Source organism: Condylura cristata, unplaced genomic scaffold, assembly GCF_000260355.1.
Source record: "Condylura cristata isolate star-nosed mole 26May11 unplaced genomic scaffold, ConCri1.0 scaffold00002, whole genome shotgun sequence".
In the NCBI taxonomy this organism is placed as follows: domain Eukaryota; kingdom Metazoa; phylum Chordata; class Mammalia; order Eulipotyphla; family Talpidae; genus Condylura; species Condylura cristata.
Genome location: NW_004567103.1, coordinates 19,958,363 through 19,978,514, shown reverse-complemented (window position 1 = coordinate 19,978,514; position 20,152 = coordinate 19,958,363). Strand labels below are relative to the sequence as shown.

Genomic DNA, 20,152 nt, shown 5'->3' with positions numbered 1-20,152 from the left:
CCATGTGGTCACCTCCCGGGCAGGCGGGAATCGAACTCATACGGAAGTGGCTTTCGCTTCTCAGTGCAGTGCTTTAACCCGCTGCACCACCAGGGAGGGCCTAATGTCTAGTTTTTTAAAACTATTATTTTGAGACTTTTTTCTGATGCATTTTTTCATAGCTTTCTTTTTTCCTATCTGTAGAAAATTTGTAGTACTGTTAGCTTAAAATTATGCTCAAATATATTGCAAAAAGATAAATTAGGATATAGCACTACACTATAGAGAAAGCTTCTGTTAGGGGAAGAACAGACAGAAAAAAGGAAATTGATCATTACTAAGTCAGTTCCCAGATTTTACGGCAAAAACTTAGAACGTTTATGTTTTTGTGTCACTAAAATCTTTTTCAAACTTAAACTGTCTTCCACGGGAATTCTTTGGGACCAGCCTAGAAAATTTGTAAGGATATTTGGCTAGACTTGTTATAGAACAAGAGTGCAACTCATAATTCTATTACAGTTAAATTAATCTTTGCCCTTGATAATGAGCATGTGGTTTTTCCCTACTCGTGTTTTTTATTCTCTCTTTAGTTTAATGAGCTAGAAGTCAGATTTGGGTGACATCACAGAGCTGTCACTGTCGCTACAAGTTGATTGTGGTACCCTGTCTATTTCTGAAACATGTGCTAAGATGGCAAATACTGTTTAAGATGCTAAAATTCTTTGGTTTAGGAAGTGGAATGTGAGCTGGCATTTTTATTTCTTTGGGACTAGGAATGGACTTGATGTTTTAAAGTGACTCATTGCAGTGTGTGTTTTTCCCTAGAGGACCGCTTCTTAACCACCCTATCCAGCCAGAGCTCCAGCAGCTCCACCCATCTCCAGCTGCCCACTCCACCTGAAGTCATGCCTGAGCAGTCAGCAGGGGTGCCTCCCGAGCTCGATACAGCCAGCAGTTCGGAAGGTACAGTGAGTGGCCTGCATTGTACGGCGTCCCATTAAGAGAAGCCTGCTAATGCTCAGACAGATGCTCTTTTAGCCCTGGACACTTCATAGTTCTCTGCTTACTGAAAGTGTTTCATCAGATCGTTTTTACCATATCACTTCTTCAGTCACTCTACTTGACATGAGAGCATCTCAGTAACAAAGTATCAGTCAGCTCCATCTACTTTTTGAACATTACTTTCTTTTCTGTAAGTCCCATAAAGTCGTGGTTTTTGCCTTGTAAAGAAAATAGCAGCAATTTACAGCCATTTCCCCAACAACAGATGTTTGTTTCGCTATTAGCAGATGTATACCTTCTTTCTTTCTGTTTTGCTTTTGGGTTCAGCAATAACTACTTAATTTTAATGTAAACTTAAAAAATTAAGTTTTTTAATTAAACAGTTAAACACAAATGTAATGGCCACAGTGCATTTTATGAATTGATGTGGCAGTGTGGCAGTGTGATCCATATACCTTCTTTCTTTCTGTTTTGCTTTTGGGTTCAGCAATAACTACTTAATTTTAATATAAACTTAAAAAATTAAGTTCTTTAATTAAACAGTTAAACACAAATGTAATGGCCACAGTGCATTTTATGAATTCATGTGGCAGTGTGAACAGCAGTGTCTTGGGTTCCTGCATATTCAGCCAGTAATTCCCTTGTGACTCCTGCCTGGTCCCTGTGATAAGCAGTCTTATTTTAGGACGATCTCATTTTCAGAGATGTTAAGATGTTAAAAAAAGGTGCCGCTTGGAGTATATGCTATTACGTTGCCTTTGCTTCCTGTTTCAGCCTATAAGAACCAGAATTCCTAGATCAGAAGTGTTACAACATAACTGGCCGTTGTGGTTTGCATACGTGTGTGTTCCCCAAAAGAAAAGAAAGGTCATACTTTACCCTTTTTCCTCTTCTTGAACATTAAAATTTAAACAGAACATTTTTCATTGTAGATGTGTTTGATGGACATTTGTTGGGATCCACAGACAGTCAGGTGAAGGAAAAATCAACTATGAAAGCCATCTTTGCAAATTTGCTTCCAGGAAATAGCTATAACCCTATACCATTTCCTTTGTAAGTATTATAAAACTCAGTGGTTGTCGAGGTTTTTTTTTTAACTTATTAAAAAAATCTCTAGATTACTGTACATATTTAAATGTGATTATTTGACCGAATATCTGTATTTTTCAGTCCTGAGTTACACTTGATCATAGTGGAAAAGTGTAATTTGTACAACAAATTATAGTGTAATTTGTAAAACATAATCCTTATGTGGTAAATGAGTGAATGAGAAAATACTAATGTAATTTAATTATTAATTTTGCTGGCCAGAAAATAATTGTGTTGATAAAGGATACACTGCTACATCTCTAGAGCTCATAATCTGAAGAGCATGTAGCTGATAGTATATGAGAATGCTACTACTAATCCAGTCATTGGCTGTGACTTGGCACTATTATAGTAGTGGTGGTGATGAATTACAGTGATCTGTACACAAGTTTTCATGTGATCTTCTTGGTACGGGACTTAACTCAGTGTGAGAAGGAATATAGACTATGCAAATTTGTTTTTATTCCATTTTGTTGGCCTTTGCAGCTGTGAGATGTTGCTCCTTGCAGTGGTATTACTATATCTAAAAGGTGAACATTTGTTAATAAGAACCGTTTTTTTTTTTTTTTAAGATTTTTTTATTTATGCATACAGAGCTGGGGTACAAGCCAGAGGTGCATGGGTGGTGAGGGGATTCACCAGAGACAGAGTGAGAAGGAGAACAGGTAGATTGAGGAAGTACACTGCTGAGGGGAGCAGTGGGCGGGTCAGGAGAGGTCTGCTGCGCCATGTGGGTCGCTTCCAGGGCAGGCGGGGATCCACCTCATGCTGAAGTGGCTTTAGCTTCTCATTGCTGTGCTTTAACCCGCTGCACCACCAGGGAGGGCCCAGAACCGTTGTTTTTAAGTCACTTATGTATTTTTTATTCAATCAATATTTAAGCTCTTAATAAGTGCCTAGTCCCTCGGGTTGTACAAAAAGATTAATAAGGAAAAATTGCTAATCTCAGGAGGTGAGTATGGGAGGGGACAAGTAGCATCTCTTACAATGTGGTGTCCTGCACATTCTGTGCCATAGTATGAGGTCCCTGGTTTCTCTGCCTCACACTTGAGTACCTTAGTGTCTTGACTGGGCTGAGACCCTTTGCACCTGCCCTTACTTTCCTCCCTTAGCTCCCATGATTCCCCATGGCACTGATCACAAAAGATGATTATATTTATTTGTAGGGTTATTTATTTCTTTACCCCATTATAAATTCTACCATGTCTGTTTTTTTCATTGTTGTAAGCTGACATCTTGTGTATGTTGATGTTTAGAAATAGTTTTTCTTGATATTGTATGTCTGACAGCTTAAGTGCTCTGTAGGTAACTGTTAGGTAAAAGAATTAATATGTCCCAAGAAGCTTGAAGTAGATGTGGGGGAGCAAGATTTGGATGAAAATTGAGCCACAACATTGAGTTTCTATGTGATTGTAGCAGAGTGACTGTATTATGGTATTTATTGGACTAGTAGTGTATCTCTACAGATTCTAGACAACTTCTTTCAAGACCTTTTATACTTTTGCCATTCATTGTAAATCTTTTTGTGATTAATAGGCATAGGGATAGATGCAAAACTTTATTGGGAGTGATTTTTCCAGAAGGCTCTGATTTGAAAACCAATTCTGATAATTTCTTTAATAGCATTCAAAAACTTATTTTTATAACTTTTATTTGGCTTTTTTTGATGCAAATTTTGCAAAATTTTGGCTTACTTAAATTTTCATAATTATGCAGTATTTAGTTAGCTTAAAGTTTACTTATATGTAGTTTCTGCCAACTTTTTCTCATTTATGCTAAATTTAAAATTTTTAACAGTGATCCAGATAAACACTACTTAATGTACGAACATGAACGGGTCCCCATTGCTGTCTGTGAGAAGGAACCCAGCTCCATCATTGCCTTTGCTCTCAGGTATTATTCATGGGACTTCCTCACCTGAATTTATACATCTATAATTTATTATTGCTTATTAATTATTTGATTAATTAACTGAGCTCTTTCCCATACAGTAGAGCAAAATGATTAAGTAAAAGCAAAAGTATATCTTTTTTGGGAATGATAACTTTTTCTCTTTATGTCTGAAAATGTATTCTGTACCCAAAGAAGGGGGTGCAGGATGAGTCCTATGCAAGCTCCTAAAGCTTGATTAGGGAAGTTATTTATTAGTCCTTATATCCTGTAACCGTGTTCTCTCATTAATGTATCCACTTTATCCTTTCTTTCTATGTACTGACATATTACTTGGAATATATGTGCCTTATGTCATCTAAATATCTTTTTTGTACTTTTTATTTATTTCTTTGCTGCTTCCCATACCAGGTAAAATTTCCTTACTTGAGTAATGCTGTTCCTATGTTTTAACCCATAGACATTTTTGATGTTTCAGTTTATATGACTGAGCTATTATGTGCCTTAAATATGTGCCACGAAATGTATCTTATGTCTAAAAGAACACAACTTTTTAATACTGACATTGTCTGAACTTTTATTTAAGTAAAATCTAAGGTATCTAAAACATTTTTTTTCTGTTGGAAAGTATTAAAATTTAATTTTCATTTTTGTTTACTGGGTACAAGGAGTCCACCTACCCAGCAAATATTTGAATGCCTGTATTGTGTGACATATCAAATATGGCATATATAAGAAGAGAATGAGAATAGGTTTATATGCGTCAGTATTTATGGAGTTCAGAGGTTACTGTTTAGACACTGAGATATTTTTCTTTTAAATTTCACATGATAAAACTTTTACTATGACTTTGGGCCTTTTTGAAGATAGTATTTGTTTTTTTATTGCTTATTCTTACTACTATAAGAGATAAAGAAAGGTAGGAAAATCAACCAACTTTAAAATACTTTTTGTACTATTACAAAGCAGTTATTCTAATTGAGGTCACATTTTTCTCATGTCTTGGGAAAATAACACAAGCATTCCTTGGAAATACTGTCCGGTTGACTCCAGACAACTGCAATAAAAGGGATATCACAGTAACGAAAGACAGATGAATACTGGTTTCTCAAGGCATATAAAATTATGTTTATATTATAGTGTAGTCTTTTAAGTGTTTAACAGTACTATATCTAAACAAAATGTGCTCACTTTAATAATAGTTCATTACTAGAAAATGCTAACTGTCAGACCTACACTTTTGGGGGGTTGTAATATTTTTGCTAATGAAGGGTCTTGTGTTCATGTGATGACTGCTTATTGATCAGAAGGGTGATAGCTGAAGTTTAGGGTGGTTATGCAGTTTCTTAAAATAAGACGTTAATGAATCGATTGACTCTTTAACGAAAGGTTTCTGTGTAGTACACAGAAAAGTGTTTGATAATACTTTACCTATGCTAGAACTTCTTTCCAAGTTGGAGCCAGTCTTCTCAAACTATGCTACTGCTTTATCAACTAAATGTATGTAATATTGTAGAGCCTTTGTTGTCATTTCTACATTTGCAGTATCTTCAGGAATCAAATCTATCTCAAGAAACTACTTCTTTTGCTTATCCATACAAAGAAACTACTCCTTTTTTCAAATTTTGTGAGATTCAAATGATTCAGTCATATCCTTAGGTTCCACTTTTTTTCGTTATTGAGGTAATGTTACAGCACTGTGTATGATTTTGAGGTGTAGGCTCATGCTATTCAGAGGCCCCACTTTTAACTCTTGTTCTCTTCTGTTTCCATCACATCTGGGAAAGTTTCTTCCTATATGGAAACCTTGAACTCTACCCTCCCATCGTCTATAAAGTTTGGATCAACTTCTCCCAAACTCCTACTATTGTTGATAATGTAAACTATTCCTGTGAATCACAAATATCTTTAAGAACATCTGGAACAGTAACTCCTTTATAGAAAGTTTATTTTCTTCTTTGTCCAGATCCTTTAGAAGGATTACTATTTATGGCAGCTATAACCTTATGAAATTTCTTAAAAAAAACTTGAAAGACAAAGTCACTCATTGGTCCAAGGACTGCAGAATGGGTGTTGTATTAGCAGGCATGAAAACAGCATTTAGCTTCCTGTACTCTCCATCAGACTCTGGGTAACCAGGTGCACTGTCAAGGAGCAGTAATATTTTGAAAGGAATCTTTTGTTCTGAGCAATAAGTATAGACAGTAGACTTAAGATATTTAGTGAACCATTATAAACAGATCTGTCATGCTGGCTTTGTTGTTCCTTCAGTAGAGCAGAGGCAGACTAAGAGTAGTATTTATGGGCTCTAGTGTTTTTAGAATGGTAAAAACATTGGTTTCAGTTTCTAATCACCAGATGCATTAGTCCCTATCAAGAAAGTCAGCTCATCTTTTGAAGCTTTGAAGCCAGGCATTGATTTCCTCTCCAGCTAAGAAAGTCCAAGATGGAATCTTCCAGTAAAAAGCTGTCTTGTCTACATTGAAAATCTGTTTATTTAACCACCTTTCATTGGTGATCTAAACTAGATCTTCTGGATAACTTGCTGCAACTTCTACATCAGCACTCGTTGCTTTGCTTGCACTTTTATGTTTCAGAGACATTTTCTCTTAAGTTTCAACCTCTGCTAACTTCAATCTGTTGTCCTGCAGCTTCCTCACCTGTCTGTCTTCATAGAGTTGAAAAAAGTAGCCTCTTGCTCCGGATTAGGCTCTGGCTTAAGAAATGTTGCTGACTGGCTTGACCTTTGGCCCAGATCACTAAAATTTCTTCCATCTCAGCAATAAGGCCTTTTGCTTTTTTGTCATTTGCATGTTCCCTGGGATAGCACAGCTAATTTCCTTTAAGATCTCCTTTCTGAGTATAAAGAGAATTTACTTATATGTGGTGACCCTTTTCATTTTACCATTTTTACCTTATGACTCCTTTTCTGCTGTTATCTAGAACTTCATACTTTCACCTGCCCCACATGTAAAACTCTCAAACTTTGTGTACCGTATTTTGGATTTCTAACCTGAACCTGAGCTTCCTGAGTTACAGTTCTCCAGTATTTTTAAATAAATGCATTTTTACTTACTACTAAAACAACAGCAATAAAACTTTTCCCTCATATTCACAATTTGGCTCTTTGGCAAGAGGCCTAACTTTCAGCCTGTCTTGGCTTTCAATGTGCTTTCCTTACTAATCTTAATTATTTCTGCTTTTTGATGACTTGAAAGACATGATTCTTTCACATTAACACTCAGTGGCCTTTGTAGGGTTATTAATTTGCCCAACTTCAATATTGTTATGAATCAGGGAATAAGAAGTTTCCTGGGGCAACGGCCAGTCAGAAGCAGTCAGAAAAACATTTATCAATTAAGTTTGCAGTCCTATCTGGTGCGGTTCATGGCACCCCAAAACAACTGCAATAGTAACATCAGAGATTACTGATCAAAAATAACAATAACAGGTAGAATAGCAGTGAAACTGAAACATTGTGAATTAGCAAAATGTGGCACAGGCATGAAGTGAGCACAGGCTGCAAGGAAAACGGTGCCCATCAGCTTGCTCAACCTAGGGTTGCCGCAAATCTCAAGCTATAAAAAAATGTGTTACATGTGAGGTGCAATAAAGTGAAGTGTGCCTGAACACCTGAGGTGTTTTGATCTCTGACATCTGTTGTATGTAAAGGTTGTTTGTGAGGGCTCCCAGAGTTCTAGGCCAAAAGTTGATTTTTTTTTTTTTGCCAGTGCAACATAAGAAACAATTTTTTCTTTAAAATTCAGTGCCATTAAGTAGAAAATCATTTTCAAGCTTCTTTCCTCCCTATTATGTTAAACTCTTAAGGTTTTTCCACTTTTCAATTACCTGTTCAGCCCCTGAAGACATTTGATCTAAATGTTAGCATATAAGCTTTTATAATCACAGTTAAGGATCTTGATACTGACTTATGTGTTGGGTCATGTTTTTGTTGTATGGTCTGTGAAGACATTGACCATCTTCATGAAATGTCTATTTGATAACTTTTTGTTAACTCAAATGTATTTGTTTAATTATGGGCACTATCATGCAAAAATTATTCTAAAGCATATGCTTGATCTGAGAAGAAGAACTTAATGTTTAACATTTTTCAAACTATTTCTACCCTAAGTTGTAAAGAATACCGAAATGCCTTAGAGGAATTGTCCAAAGCGACTCTGCGGAACAGTGCTGAAGAAGGGCTTCCAACAAATAGGTGATCCTTGATTGAGTAGAATCTATTTTAATTCAGCTTTGTCATCATTTTCTAAATATTTATGCTTCAGTTTTATTATAGCATAGTATTAGTATGAATGTTTACAGGATACAGATAGTGGCACTCATATTTTAGCCAGTAACTGATAGGATAATATTTTAAGCTTACCAAAGGCCTTAAATAGCCCCTGACATACACTTATAGTAATTGTCACAAAAGCTTAGTGTATACTGAAGATTTAAACTCAACATTTATACTTTTCTTTATTATTTTCCTTTAGAAATAGCAACTTGTCAAATTAGTAAGCTATTGATTGGCTTTGTAGTTTAAAGTGTTTGTGAATTCTTTGTAATAATTAAAGATCCTAATAGTTAAATTAAAAAAAAAACCCTAATAGCTCTTTTAGTATGTTCAGTATCTTAAACATTTAGACAGAAATTGTCATATGCTTATTGTAATTCTTACCGAAATAGATTTACCAACTTTGCTAACATAAAGCTTGTTCTAAACGATATATTATGGTGGCTAGCATGAGAAATAAGAGAGTGGCATTTGCTGTAATTGTTGACTCATAGGTGCTGATATTACTCAAATGGACTTGCTAAAAGTATTATAAAAGCCTGTGCTTTCATATATTTTTCCGTATACCTTTATAACATTTTGTATTCTTTTTCTTAAGTCCAGTAGACATCTCAAGGCATTTTCTTTCACCTTCTAATCTTTTTATATACATTAGGCATCAAATTTCTGATACGGTAGGAGGGCTAGCTCAGGAGTAGTGTAGCAATCAGAGTACTTCCTATTTTCTGTCTGAATAGTATCAAACCAACATTTCCTTTGTTTCTCATTTTAGTGCTTTAGACAGCAGACCAAAGAGTAACAGCCCTATTAGAATACCTGACATTGGTGGAGGACAGACAAACCGTGCAGCAGAAGCAGAACCACAACCACAACCAAGTAAGATTACAAATGGAGAAGTAGCTGTCTATTATCTGTTTTGTTCATGATTGTGGTTTGAAGAGGGGAACACATTAAATAAGAAATGCTGTCTGACAAGGATTTATTATTTCTGGTTGTTAAAATATAATGTGCATTTAAAAAGTTTTGCATATCCTCTTTTGCACCTATTTAACACAAATACAAGTATCAGTGTTACTCGTGTTTTTTTGCCCTGATAAAATGGTTACTGCTAACCAAGGAATGAATTGAAAATTTTTATTTTTACACCTGCAGTGACCTGCACATAAAATTAATATGTTACCTCTTATTTTTAGCCAAAAAGGCTTCTGGAATGTTGTCCTTCTTCCGGGGGACAGCAGGGAAAAGCCCCGATCTCTCTTCCCAGAAAAGAGAGACCTTACGTGGAGCAGATAGTGCTTACTACCAGGTTGGGCAGACGGGCAAGGAGGGGACGGAGAATCAAGGCATTGAGCCTCAAGGTGTGTTAAAGGAGACCAATGTATATTATAGGCTTTGATTTATTTATTTTAGTTGCTTCTGTTCCTTAAGCCTTAAGTAGATCATTCTTACTGCTAAAACCAGGGAGGCATTCCCTTTCTTCTCACTCGGTGGTGGGGTAAAAACAGCTTGGTGCCTGGAGAGTCTAACTGGTTTTAGGTGTCATCCCACAGCTTACTGTGTGGTAGACTCAAAAATCCATAGTTTGATACCTGTAAATTGACAAAAGCAGTGTTCTCTTTGGTTTACTAAGGATTGAGTGACATACTTGTGAAGGGTGTGTAATTCATAGTATACATTTAGGTGTTTTCATTTCACTTCCTCCTTTGGTATTTCTTTTACTTAGCTCCCTGTAACTTTATAACTTCAACTGCAGCTAAGATGAAGGTGGCTGTCCACCTATATTTTAATGTTTAAAAAATATGTCTACTCAAATTATATTGACCTGTTCTTGTAAATCAAGTTGTGTTGGAATATAAGGCACAACCTTTCATTTACTTTTTATCTGACTGCTTCTGCGTTATATTGGTAAGTTGACTAGTTGAGACTAAGGAAAATACCATCTAACCCTTTACAGAAGTAGTTTGGAGATCCTTAGGTTAGATCATGAATTAGTAGGTTAAAAAAATAGCAAATGCCTAATAACTTTCATTAGTAATTAATATATGTGTTTAGTATCCTGTAGACTGCTATTGGCCTCAGATTCTTATGCTGTGGTCCTTAGAAGGTATTGGTATTTAAAAAAATTTAGAGGGAATTTAGAGGGTGATTTGCTCTAGATACTAAATGTATTGTAAATCCACAATACTTAAATAGCAGTAGGTGCGCTGTACAGATAAGTCAAATACAGAAAAGAACTGAAGTAGACACCAGTATATTCTGTATATACATGTGTATCTTAGTGAATGATAAAGAAGACATCACCAACTATTGGAGCAGAATTAATGCTGGAAAAAGTGGCTGTAAATTCTGATAAAGAAGTCGTTGAAAACTAGCCATGTACATTACAATAATGTAATCTAAAAAGATACCGAACCATAATTCTGCATAGCTGAAACTTATGTTACAAACCAGCATTATACCAAAAATTTACAAAATCAAAAAAATTGTAAACTATGTATAAAGAGCTGATTTAGTATATTGTTATCATAGAAATCATGTAAATGTGAGAAAAAACTTATTTACTCTGCACTCTACTTTTTGTAAATCTAAAATTTGATCTTTTCAAAGTTACATATATTTTATTATTACAGTCTACACTGGGTAATTATGTATCTAATGTTTGTGACTTGATTAGGGTAAGAGTTGATCTGTTAGTTTTTATTGTTATATCAGGGGAAAGAATAGATACAGTGAGTTGATACCTATTTAAAATTTTGACTGTATTAATAATATTAAACCTTTTAGATGAGGTAGATGGAGGAGATACACAAAAGAAACAGCTCACAAATCCTCATGTGGAACTTCGTAAGTATGAAAATGCTATGGGGTTGTGGGCAGGGACTGTAATTGAGCAAACTATTATATGAGAGTTCTGACTTTATAGTAGATAAATGCTGTATTTATTGAAATAAATAATTTGTGCTGATGTGAGGTTTATTTTCAGTCAGTAATTTAGTTTTAAATATTCATTATTAATAAAGAAATTTTATTTGCAAAAATTTTATTAAAACTATTCAATTATTAAATTGAGAGCTTATGACTTGATTTAATTTTATTTCTTTTAATAATTTATTTATATCTTTTACATCATTGTGTATTTCCTATAACATTCCCTCCACTAGTTCACCCATGAGCCATCATCATAGTCCCTTGTGCTCCTCTCTCCCCTGTTTTGATCCCTTTTCCTCTCCCTCCCTTGCAGAATGGCTCTTATTTCTGGTTGCCTACTAATTTTGTTTCAATAATAATTATGTAATCTAGAATAACAGAGTCTAGGCTGTGTGTATATAGGTGCCAGAAATGTACCTTCCACAGAAATACGTATAGCCAAATATAAGAAGTAGAAAGTACACTGATGAATATTTAGTAACTAGAGTTAAATTAAAAATGAGTCTTATTTTGTGTTTGATTTTTTGGACAATATGTAATGGCAGTCATCAGATGCCTCTAATCCTCCTGAATATTATTTAACAGAATTATAGACTTACCATGAAAAAGTGATACCACGAAGAAAATTAAATTGTAAAGTTTGGTGAAGGTAGGAGTGGATAAGAAGGAATAGGTACTTCTGATTCATAAAAGTTGACTGTTTTTGTTTTTGAACACTTCTGTCTATAGAATTTTCTGATGCTAACGCCAAGTTTTACTGTCGACTCTACTATGCGGGAGAGTTTCATAAGATGCGTGAGGTGATTCTGGGCAGCAGTGAGGAAGATTTTATTCGTTCCCTTTCCCACTCGTCTCCTTGGCAGGCCCGAGGAGGTAAATCAGGAGCAGCTTTCTATGCCACTGAAGGTGAGTCTCTTTAGTAATTTTTTTTTAAAAGATTTATTTATTTATTCATACAGAACTGGGTATAGGCCAGAGATGTGGAGGGTGAGAGGACCCACCAGAGACAGAATGGGGAGCAGAACAGGCAGATCAATGAAGTACACTGTTGAGGGGAGTAGCAGGTTGGTCAGGAGAGGTCTGCTGCGCCATGTGGGTCACCTCCAGGGCAGGTGGGGATCGAACTCATGCTGAAGTGGCTTTAGCTTCTTAGTGCTGTGCTTTAACCCGCTGCACCACTGGGGAGTTCCAGAAGGCCTCTTTAGTCATTTACTGACTAAATATTACCCACCTCATTCCTTCAGATAATCAATCTCTTAAACTGGGGTAGTTTGGTATTGTCAGCTGGCAACACTTTCTGTTTTACGTTTTGCTGGCATAGGTCTCGCATGACCTTGACTGGCATCTGGACTTGGATACTGAAAGGCATGTGACATGCGCCTTGGTTTTTATGTTTTAAAGATCAAGAACAAGACAAGAATGCCATTATCACCACTTCCATTTAACTTAGCAATAGAGGTTTTGGCCAGAGCTGTTTGAGAGGATGTAATCAAAATATTTAAAAGAATATACATGGTATGCAGTGAGAGTCAAATACTAATCAAATCCTTATTAAGCTGTCTTGTCCTGAGTTTTCCAAGTATGAATAGTAACAAATAACTTTTAGAAAATTCAAAAAAATACTTCAGAGTGATAAAAGAAAGATAAAAATAGAATATTTAACATGAAAATAGAAGGGCCAAGTTCTTCTTTTTATTTTTTTTTTTAATGTTTGCCACTGGGGTAAAGGCCAGAGGTACAGGGGGTGAGAGGATTCACCAGAGACAGAATGGGGAACACAACAGACAGATTGACTGAAATTCAGTTGAGGGGAGCAGCAGATGAGACGTGGAAAGTCTGCTGAACTGTATGTGGGTTATCATCCTGGCCAGTGATTGAATTCAGGCTATCGTGGTGATAGCTCTGATATTTAACCCGTAGGCCACCAGGGAGTTCCAGAAGGCCAAGTTCTTAACCTACAGATTTTTACAGAAGATTTTAACCATTTGTACTTCATATTCCATTCTTCATATGCACTGAAAGTGAAAAAATTAATTGAAAAAATGCCAAAGGAATGTTGTTGCTTGATAAGGACTTTTCATATCTGTGACATGCAAGATTGTTAACAAAGTTTATAAAAGTTAATTTAGTAGTTTAAAATAGAATTTTCTGTTGCTAATACCAAGTTTTACTGTCGACTCTAGCTATGATGTATTTTGAAAAGTAGAGATTTCTGGACTACATCCATCTCCAGAAATCCTTCAATTATTTGTGTACTTTGTTCTGATCAATATTTTTCTGTGGTATCAGAAATTATTCCTTGAAAACATGAAACAGATTATTCAGATTCTTGTAATGATTATTACAGATTACCTCAGTATATATGATGATTGAATAAACCTATGAAATTTTTGCCTTTTAGATGATAGATTCATTTTGAAGCAAATGCCTCGTCTGGAAGTCCAGTCTTTCCTTGACTTTGCACCACACTACTTCAATTATATTACAAATGCTGTTCAACAAAAGGTACAAACCTCAAACTTTGACTAGTACTATAGAATGCAGTGATTTCAAAATCTCTTTCCTGCCCTGGCCAATGAAGAGCCCAAGAGATCTTGAGCAAGTTACTCAAGATCTTATGTTTTCTGTAAAAGGTAATTAAAAACATTAAGATTAGTTGAAAATACTTTCACATTTGATAATTTGTATTTCTGCTGAGATAGTAAATTGAAATATGTATTGACAAAAGAGCATTGGTCCCTTTCTGAGAAATACAGGAAGCCAGTAGCACATTTACCCACTTGTCATTTAGCTGTGACTTTTTCATGGAGTGACATGGTCTTTGCTTTCGTATATAGTGTAATGTGTGCTACTGGGGAATTATAGTACATAGTAAAAGTTGTGAATTTTAGTAACTGTGAGGGGCTGTCCTTTGGGAGAATGTTAATAATCAAATATTTTTATTGGCATTGCTGCTTTACTTGTTCTTGAAATTCAAGGGTTTGAATTTATTTCAAGGTCTGTTAACTGATCACATTACTAGGAAATCACATTTGGAGATTACATGGATAATCCACATATCTCTACTGAGCTGTAAATAATCCCTTTTGATAAGAATTTACTCTTACCTTTTCTTGATTAGAGGCCAACTGCATTGGCAAAAATCCTTGGAGTTTACCGAATTGGTTATAAAAACTCTCAAAACAACACTGAGAAGAAGTTAGATCTCCTTGTTATGGAAAATCTTTTCTATGGGAGAAAGATGGCACAGGTAAGGATATTGGACTGTGCGAAGCATTAGCTGCTCGAAGCCTTTGTACTACTGTTTCCTGAATATAATAAATCAGAGATTAGCATCTTACTTAATAATAAATGTTAAACCTTGGTTACTGGGCCGAATTTAACTTTTGACTTGTTTGGTACTATGGGAAAGAATAAAGAGGGACATCGTGGGCTGGTCCTGAAATTTGACATGTTCATTATCCCAGAAACACAGAATTATAGAACAAAAGACCTATCTATTTCTATCAGCTTCATTTTAAACATGAAAAAGTTTGAATTCCAAGGAAGTTAAGTACTTTGTGATAGTTATGTAGTTATTCCTAGAATTCAGGTTGGTCTAGTTTTTAGAACAGTACTCTTGAAAGTCCTGTTCCTTATATTATTTCTGGGATATGGTAAGATAGTTGTAGTTAGTTCATTGAACTGCTTTCTTCATTGAGAATGTCTTGCTTTGAGAAAAATGTCAGCTGAATAAAGCCCTGAACATAATGATATAATTGATTTTACATTCTGGCACTAGCTCTTATGTCCTCATGAGCCAGATGATTGACTAGCACTGGCTTCTAGAATACTCAGCAGTTCACACTGCTCTAGTCTGTACCTCCTCTGACCTTTGAGTATGTTGCTTTTCTTGGAGATACAATGTTATTTCTTTTTTTGTTTGTTTTTAGAATTTTTTTCTTTTTTTTAAGATTTAATATTTATGCGTACAGAACTGGGGTACAGGCTAGAGCTGGAGGGGCGGTGAGAGGATTCACCTGAGACAAAGTGAGGAGCAGAACAGGCCCACTGACAAAATACACTGCTGAGGGGAGCAACATACGGGTCTGCCATCCCATGTGGGTCACCTCCGGGGTGGGGATCCAACATGCACTAAAGTGGCTGCCGCCAGCCACTTGCAGTGCTGTGTCCTAACCCGTTGTGCCATCAGGGAGGGCAAATTTCTACATTATCATAGTAGTTGCACAATTTAAATTTCTTAAGACTACTTACACCTGTTTTTTCAACTGATTTATGATTTAACAATAAATATATATTTTTAAGTTTAAGTCACATTACATCATAACATAGAAATTTCAGGTGTGTGTGTATCACTGAAAATCAGCCTGTGCATATCCTACATTAAGCTGACTACTGAAAGTCTTCACCATATAATGATCCCTTTTCATCTGATTTTATACTTTTGGAGTTCCTTGCTAATATTCCTAAAGTTGATAAAATGAGTCAGTATTTCTGAAATGTTTTATTAATTGGGTACCTAGGTATGACTTTCACATGATAGTTATATTACCACATATTTTATGTGTTATGTAACTATATTACATGCTTTTAGTGACATTAATTATGGTTGCATTTTTAAATTTAAAACTACAGTATATGTAATGTCAGTGGCAACAACACAATCTTTCTGCCTTTTTAATTTGATTGCTTTAATGAATCATTTGTAGCAAATTGCACATAAATAACAGGCATTTTCTTTCTGCTAGGTTTTTGATTTGAAGGGTTCACTTAGGAATCGAAATGTAAAAACTGATACTGGAAAAGAGAGTTGTGATGTAGTCCTGCTGGATGAAAATCTCTTAAAGATGGTCCGAGATAACCCTCTGTATATCCGTTCTCATTCCAAAGCTGTGCTGAAAGCCTCAATCCGCAGCGACTCCCATTTCCTTGCCAGTCACCTCATTATAGATTATTCCTTGCTGGTTGGGCGAGATGATACCAATAATGAACTGGTAGTTGGAATTATAGGTAAGTCCGTGAGCGCTGAGTGAGCGTCCACAGTGAAACTTGATGACACTACTGAGCCTGATCTCATAGTAGCTTATGGGATATTTTTCTAAACTTCCACTTGGAATATTAAAAATAATCCTTTTTAAACTGTAGTATCTTCTATTTAGTTTCTTCATTTCCATTCTCATTGTCTTTACCAAGAAGTTCTGTATTCAAAAAGTCTCTTATAAATGAAGCCTGGTGAAGTGCTGTGCAGATTAAATGGTTTAATAGGGAGAACCCATTCATAGGGCAGCTCCTGGCATATTGTCAGCATTCAGTTAAAGGAAACTATAGTAGAAGTAATAATAGTAATTACTGTGGTCATTTATTTGTATTTATTAATGGAAGGCTTACTGCTAATTTTGCCTTTTGAAACAGATTATATTCGAACATTTACATGGGACAAAAAGCTTGAGATGGTTGTGAAATCAACAGGGATTTTAGGAGGACAAGGTAAGCAGAATTTTCCTTTGGTTATTACTCTTTAAACTGTCTTCACGTCTTTCTTAATATGTTAACACTTAAAAAAGTAGATACCGTTTTTAAATTCTAAAAAATAAGCAGTTATCTTTGATTTCATTATCACTAACAAAATGAACAAGTAAAGGGAATTGCCTACGTGAAGAAATTTTGGGTTTATGTATGTTAAAATGCCAAAGGTCCTCACAAGGAAAGTTCAAGAAAAAAATGGCCAGAGGTTCTGATTGAGAAGTGTCTTTAGCACAGAATCTTCCAAATTCTGAATACTGCTGGCCCTATTTGTGCTGTCAGACTTCTCATCTCTAAGCAAGAGTTATTCTTCTAAAATAGTCCTGCCAGGATGGGCTGGTGCTTTCTCACAGGGCAGGGGGTGCCCCGCCTCCTTTGTGAGCCAGCTGTGGCGTGGGTGTCTTTGTGGTAGTTTTCATGAAAGAACATAGTTGCTGAAGTCACTTGTCCTATCAGTTACGTAACAGCTTTCTTTTCCTTTTTCTTTCTCATATATCAGGTAAAATGCCAACTGTGGTCTCTCCAGAACTGTACAGGACTAGATTTTGTGAAGCCATGGACAAGTATTTCCTGATGGTACCAGACCACTGGACAGGTTTGGGTCTGAATTGTTGAAGTGAATGAAGCACATATTTTGAAATGGACCATGAAGGAAAAGGGTTGGAACAAAGGACCAAAAATAAGCTACATGTTTTATCTCTTTATTGCATTTACCACTTTATGCAAAGGCCTTTCAGTTCTGCAGCTAAAACTGTGAATTTGCACTTCCATTTTTGCTATACCTGCGAACTAGCTAGCCATAGGCTGGGAAGCTGCACTTAAATTGAAATATGGATTCATTGCAAAGAGACAGTGACAATTGTATGGTTAGAATGAGGAGATAGGGTGAAAATGGGCAATCATATTTGTTAACAATCCAGTTAAGAAAACAATGTCTCATAGTTTACGGTTCTTCTGGCATCACATCTGGCACATTCATTACTTACCAACTATTTGTACCACTGGTGAATTTGTTTTGTGTTTCTTACATAACAATTTAGTATTGCTTATGTAGAATTAAAACAATTCTGAATTATTGTTAATAGCCTGTTAAACAGATCGACATAATCTGTTCTCATTTTATTGAGAAATTTGACTAAAGTTGAGAATCCTGTCATGTCCCGTAATTTTCCCTGTCTTTAGTGTGTTTGATATTTTTCAAGTTCTGTCTTTGCTTCTCGAGATGATGGGAAGCTATATCCATTAACTTAAGCCTTTTTCTTGAGCTCTTTTTTCAATTTGTTTACATTGTTTGTGCAATTAATGTTAAGCTGCACTTACCTCCACATGTTTAAATTCTAGGTTTTTCCCTCACTTTTAGGGGGGAACTTTAGTAAATGAGTCCAGAGTAACTAAATGGAAAATTATTAATGGAGGACTTTTTTAATGTAAAAATAAACTAGATCCCATCACAGCAATTAGATGGATGGGGAATACTTACTTTTCTGTAGACATAAAATAACTTCTTAAATATACACAGCAATTTAGGTGACATCTGTGAAATTAAGATGTTTCCAGTGTAGCCTTTCCTGTTTTCTAACTTCTCTGTACCAGGTTCTAGGCCAGTTCTGAATACTGAGAAGTGTTAAGAGATGAGATAGGAGCATCTTGTTTAATAGAGTTTTCATTTATTTAAAAAATAACCAGAAGTACTAAACAGTTCTTTGATAAAAGAAGATAACCCCAAATATTTCCTCTTGGCTTCTTTCTATAACAAGGTGGTTTGGCGATTTACAAAGTCTGAAGTGATCCACTCTTTTTAGCCTTCCTGTAATAGCACATTTCTATTGTTACTTTCACACAATAAGAAAAAGAAATCTGGGTACACTCGGGTTAGAGACTCTTTAAGTATGTGAAGTGGGAACATTTTGGAAAGCCTGCTTTAGGGAATGAAAGCATTAGTTTAGTATTGGTGTTGATTAGAACCATGGCTTAAGTTATCTGATGATAAGTATCTCCCACACCACCTACCCCCTGCTTTTTTAAGAAAACATGTGGTGTGCCTTTTGAAAATATACAAGACACCGGTGATTTTAGTTTTCATATGGAAGTAAAGGAGCTGCACTGAAGTGGAAGGTAGTTGAAACGTTAGTAACTTTTCAGTGTGTCCACGAATAATGGGTTTTACCACTCAACTTGAAGGCAAACATCATTGTGCCTGTTCATTATTTCTATCAACATAGGTAGGGTTATTTACCTGTCTGTTTCCTGCAATCCTAGTCATTCAACTTCCAGTCGGAGAATTTCTTCCTGGGATTGTAATTAGGCTTTCTTTTAGCCTCAATCAACATCAGGTATATACTGTGAATGTTTCATTAGAGTAGCCCCTGACAAGAAGGTGTCATGATAATCTTGTTCTCCTTGCCCATGACTTGAAGTAATTATTTTTGCCTCTTACGGAATATTGTGATTAAAAAATTCCAGTATGGCCCTCCCTGGTGGCGCAGCGGGTTAAAGCACTGCACTGAAAAGCTAAAGCCACTTCCCCATGAGTTCGATTCCCGCCTGCCCCGGAGGTGACCACATGGCGTGGCAGACCTCTCCTGACCCGCCCGCTGCTCCCCTCAGCAGTGTACTTCATTGGTCTGCCTGTTCTGCTCCCCACTCTGTCTCTGGCGAAGCCTCTCACCGCCCCGAGCCTCTGCCTCTGGCCTGTACCCCAGTTCTGTATGCATAAATAAATAAATCTTTAAAAAAAAAAAAAAATTCCAGTATAATGCAGTCTACAGGAGTAGTTGCTGCCTTGCAAAAGTAATCTGTCCTTTCAAAACTGTCTTAATGAAGGGGACATATGAAATTTAGTTATTTTGTGTGAGTAGTAGAACATTATCCACAGCACCTCGTTCTTGTTTTGGCCACTCTTATCTTTTTAGGTGTTTCAAATATCGTCCTACTAGAGATTCTACGAATCTCGAATTCCCTTTTTATGCCTGGGGAACATTAATATTGAAGTTAGGAATGAAAAAATCTTAATTAGTAATTTATAGTAAAACATGAATCCTGAGAATAATTTGTAGTAGTATAATAAAGCAATGTGAACATGTTGCATTATATGAAAATCATACTTCTAAATGTGCAGTTTTTTTTTGATGCCATGAAAACTTTATTAAGAAATAAAAAGGAGTTAATTTTTCTTACCCAAACCTAAGGTAATAGGGAAATAAGCTGTTGTAAGCCCTTTTGTAGTCTATTTAATATTTTAAATTTATAGATCTTGAAACTTTCCTACAAAATATCCTACTTAAATTTTTATTGAGTATTGTAAATGGGGTTGTGTGTTTTTTGTGGCATCTGTTTCTTCTTGGCATCTTACCTATTCACTGTCATGACATTGCATAACTTCCACGGAAAGTAATCTATCCCTAGAAAGTGGGTGGTGACAGTGAAAACTCCTATGAAAGCGCC

General features: G+C 35.8%; 1 protein-coding gene across 1 annotated transcript in view; it reads left to right on the top strand.

Moving 5' to 3' along the window:
- The window catches only part of PIKFYVE (phosphoinositide kinase, FYVE finger containing), a 77,432-nt gene extending 58,212 nt beyond the window's left edge, over positions 1-19,220 (top strand). Inside the window, exons 30-42 of the mRNA XM_004674812.2 lie at positions 805-942; positions 1,914-2,034; positions 3,868-3,963; positions 8,093-8,176; positions 9,030-9,133; positions 9,451-9,615; positions 11,042-11,101; positions 11,915-12,091; positions 13,587-13,690; positions 14,307-14,435; positions 15,934-16,195; positions 16,598-16,672; positions 17,208-19,220. Coding sequence (XP_004674869.1) covers positions 805-942; positions 1,914-2,034; positions 3,868-3,963; positions 8,093-8,176; positions 9,030-9,133; positions 9,451-9,615; positions 11,042-11,101; positions 11,915-12,091; positions 13,587-13,690; positions 14,307-14,435; positions 15,934-16,195; positions 16,598-16,672; positions 17,208-17,323 — 1,631 coding nt within the window. The 3' untranslated portion in view covers positions 17,324-19,220. The remainder of the gene's footprint in view (positions 1-804; positions 943-1,913; positions 2,035-3,867; positions 3,964-8,092; positions 8,177-9,029; positions 9,134-9,450; positions 9,616-11,041; positions 11,102-11,914; positions 12,092-13,586; positions 13,691-14,306; positions 14,436-15,933; positions 16,196-16,597; positions 16,673-17,207) is intronic.
- Positions 19,221-20,152: the final 932 nt, after the last annotated feature.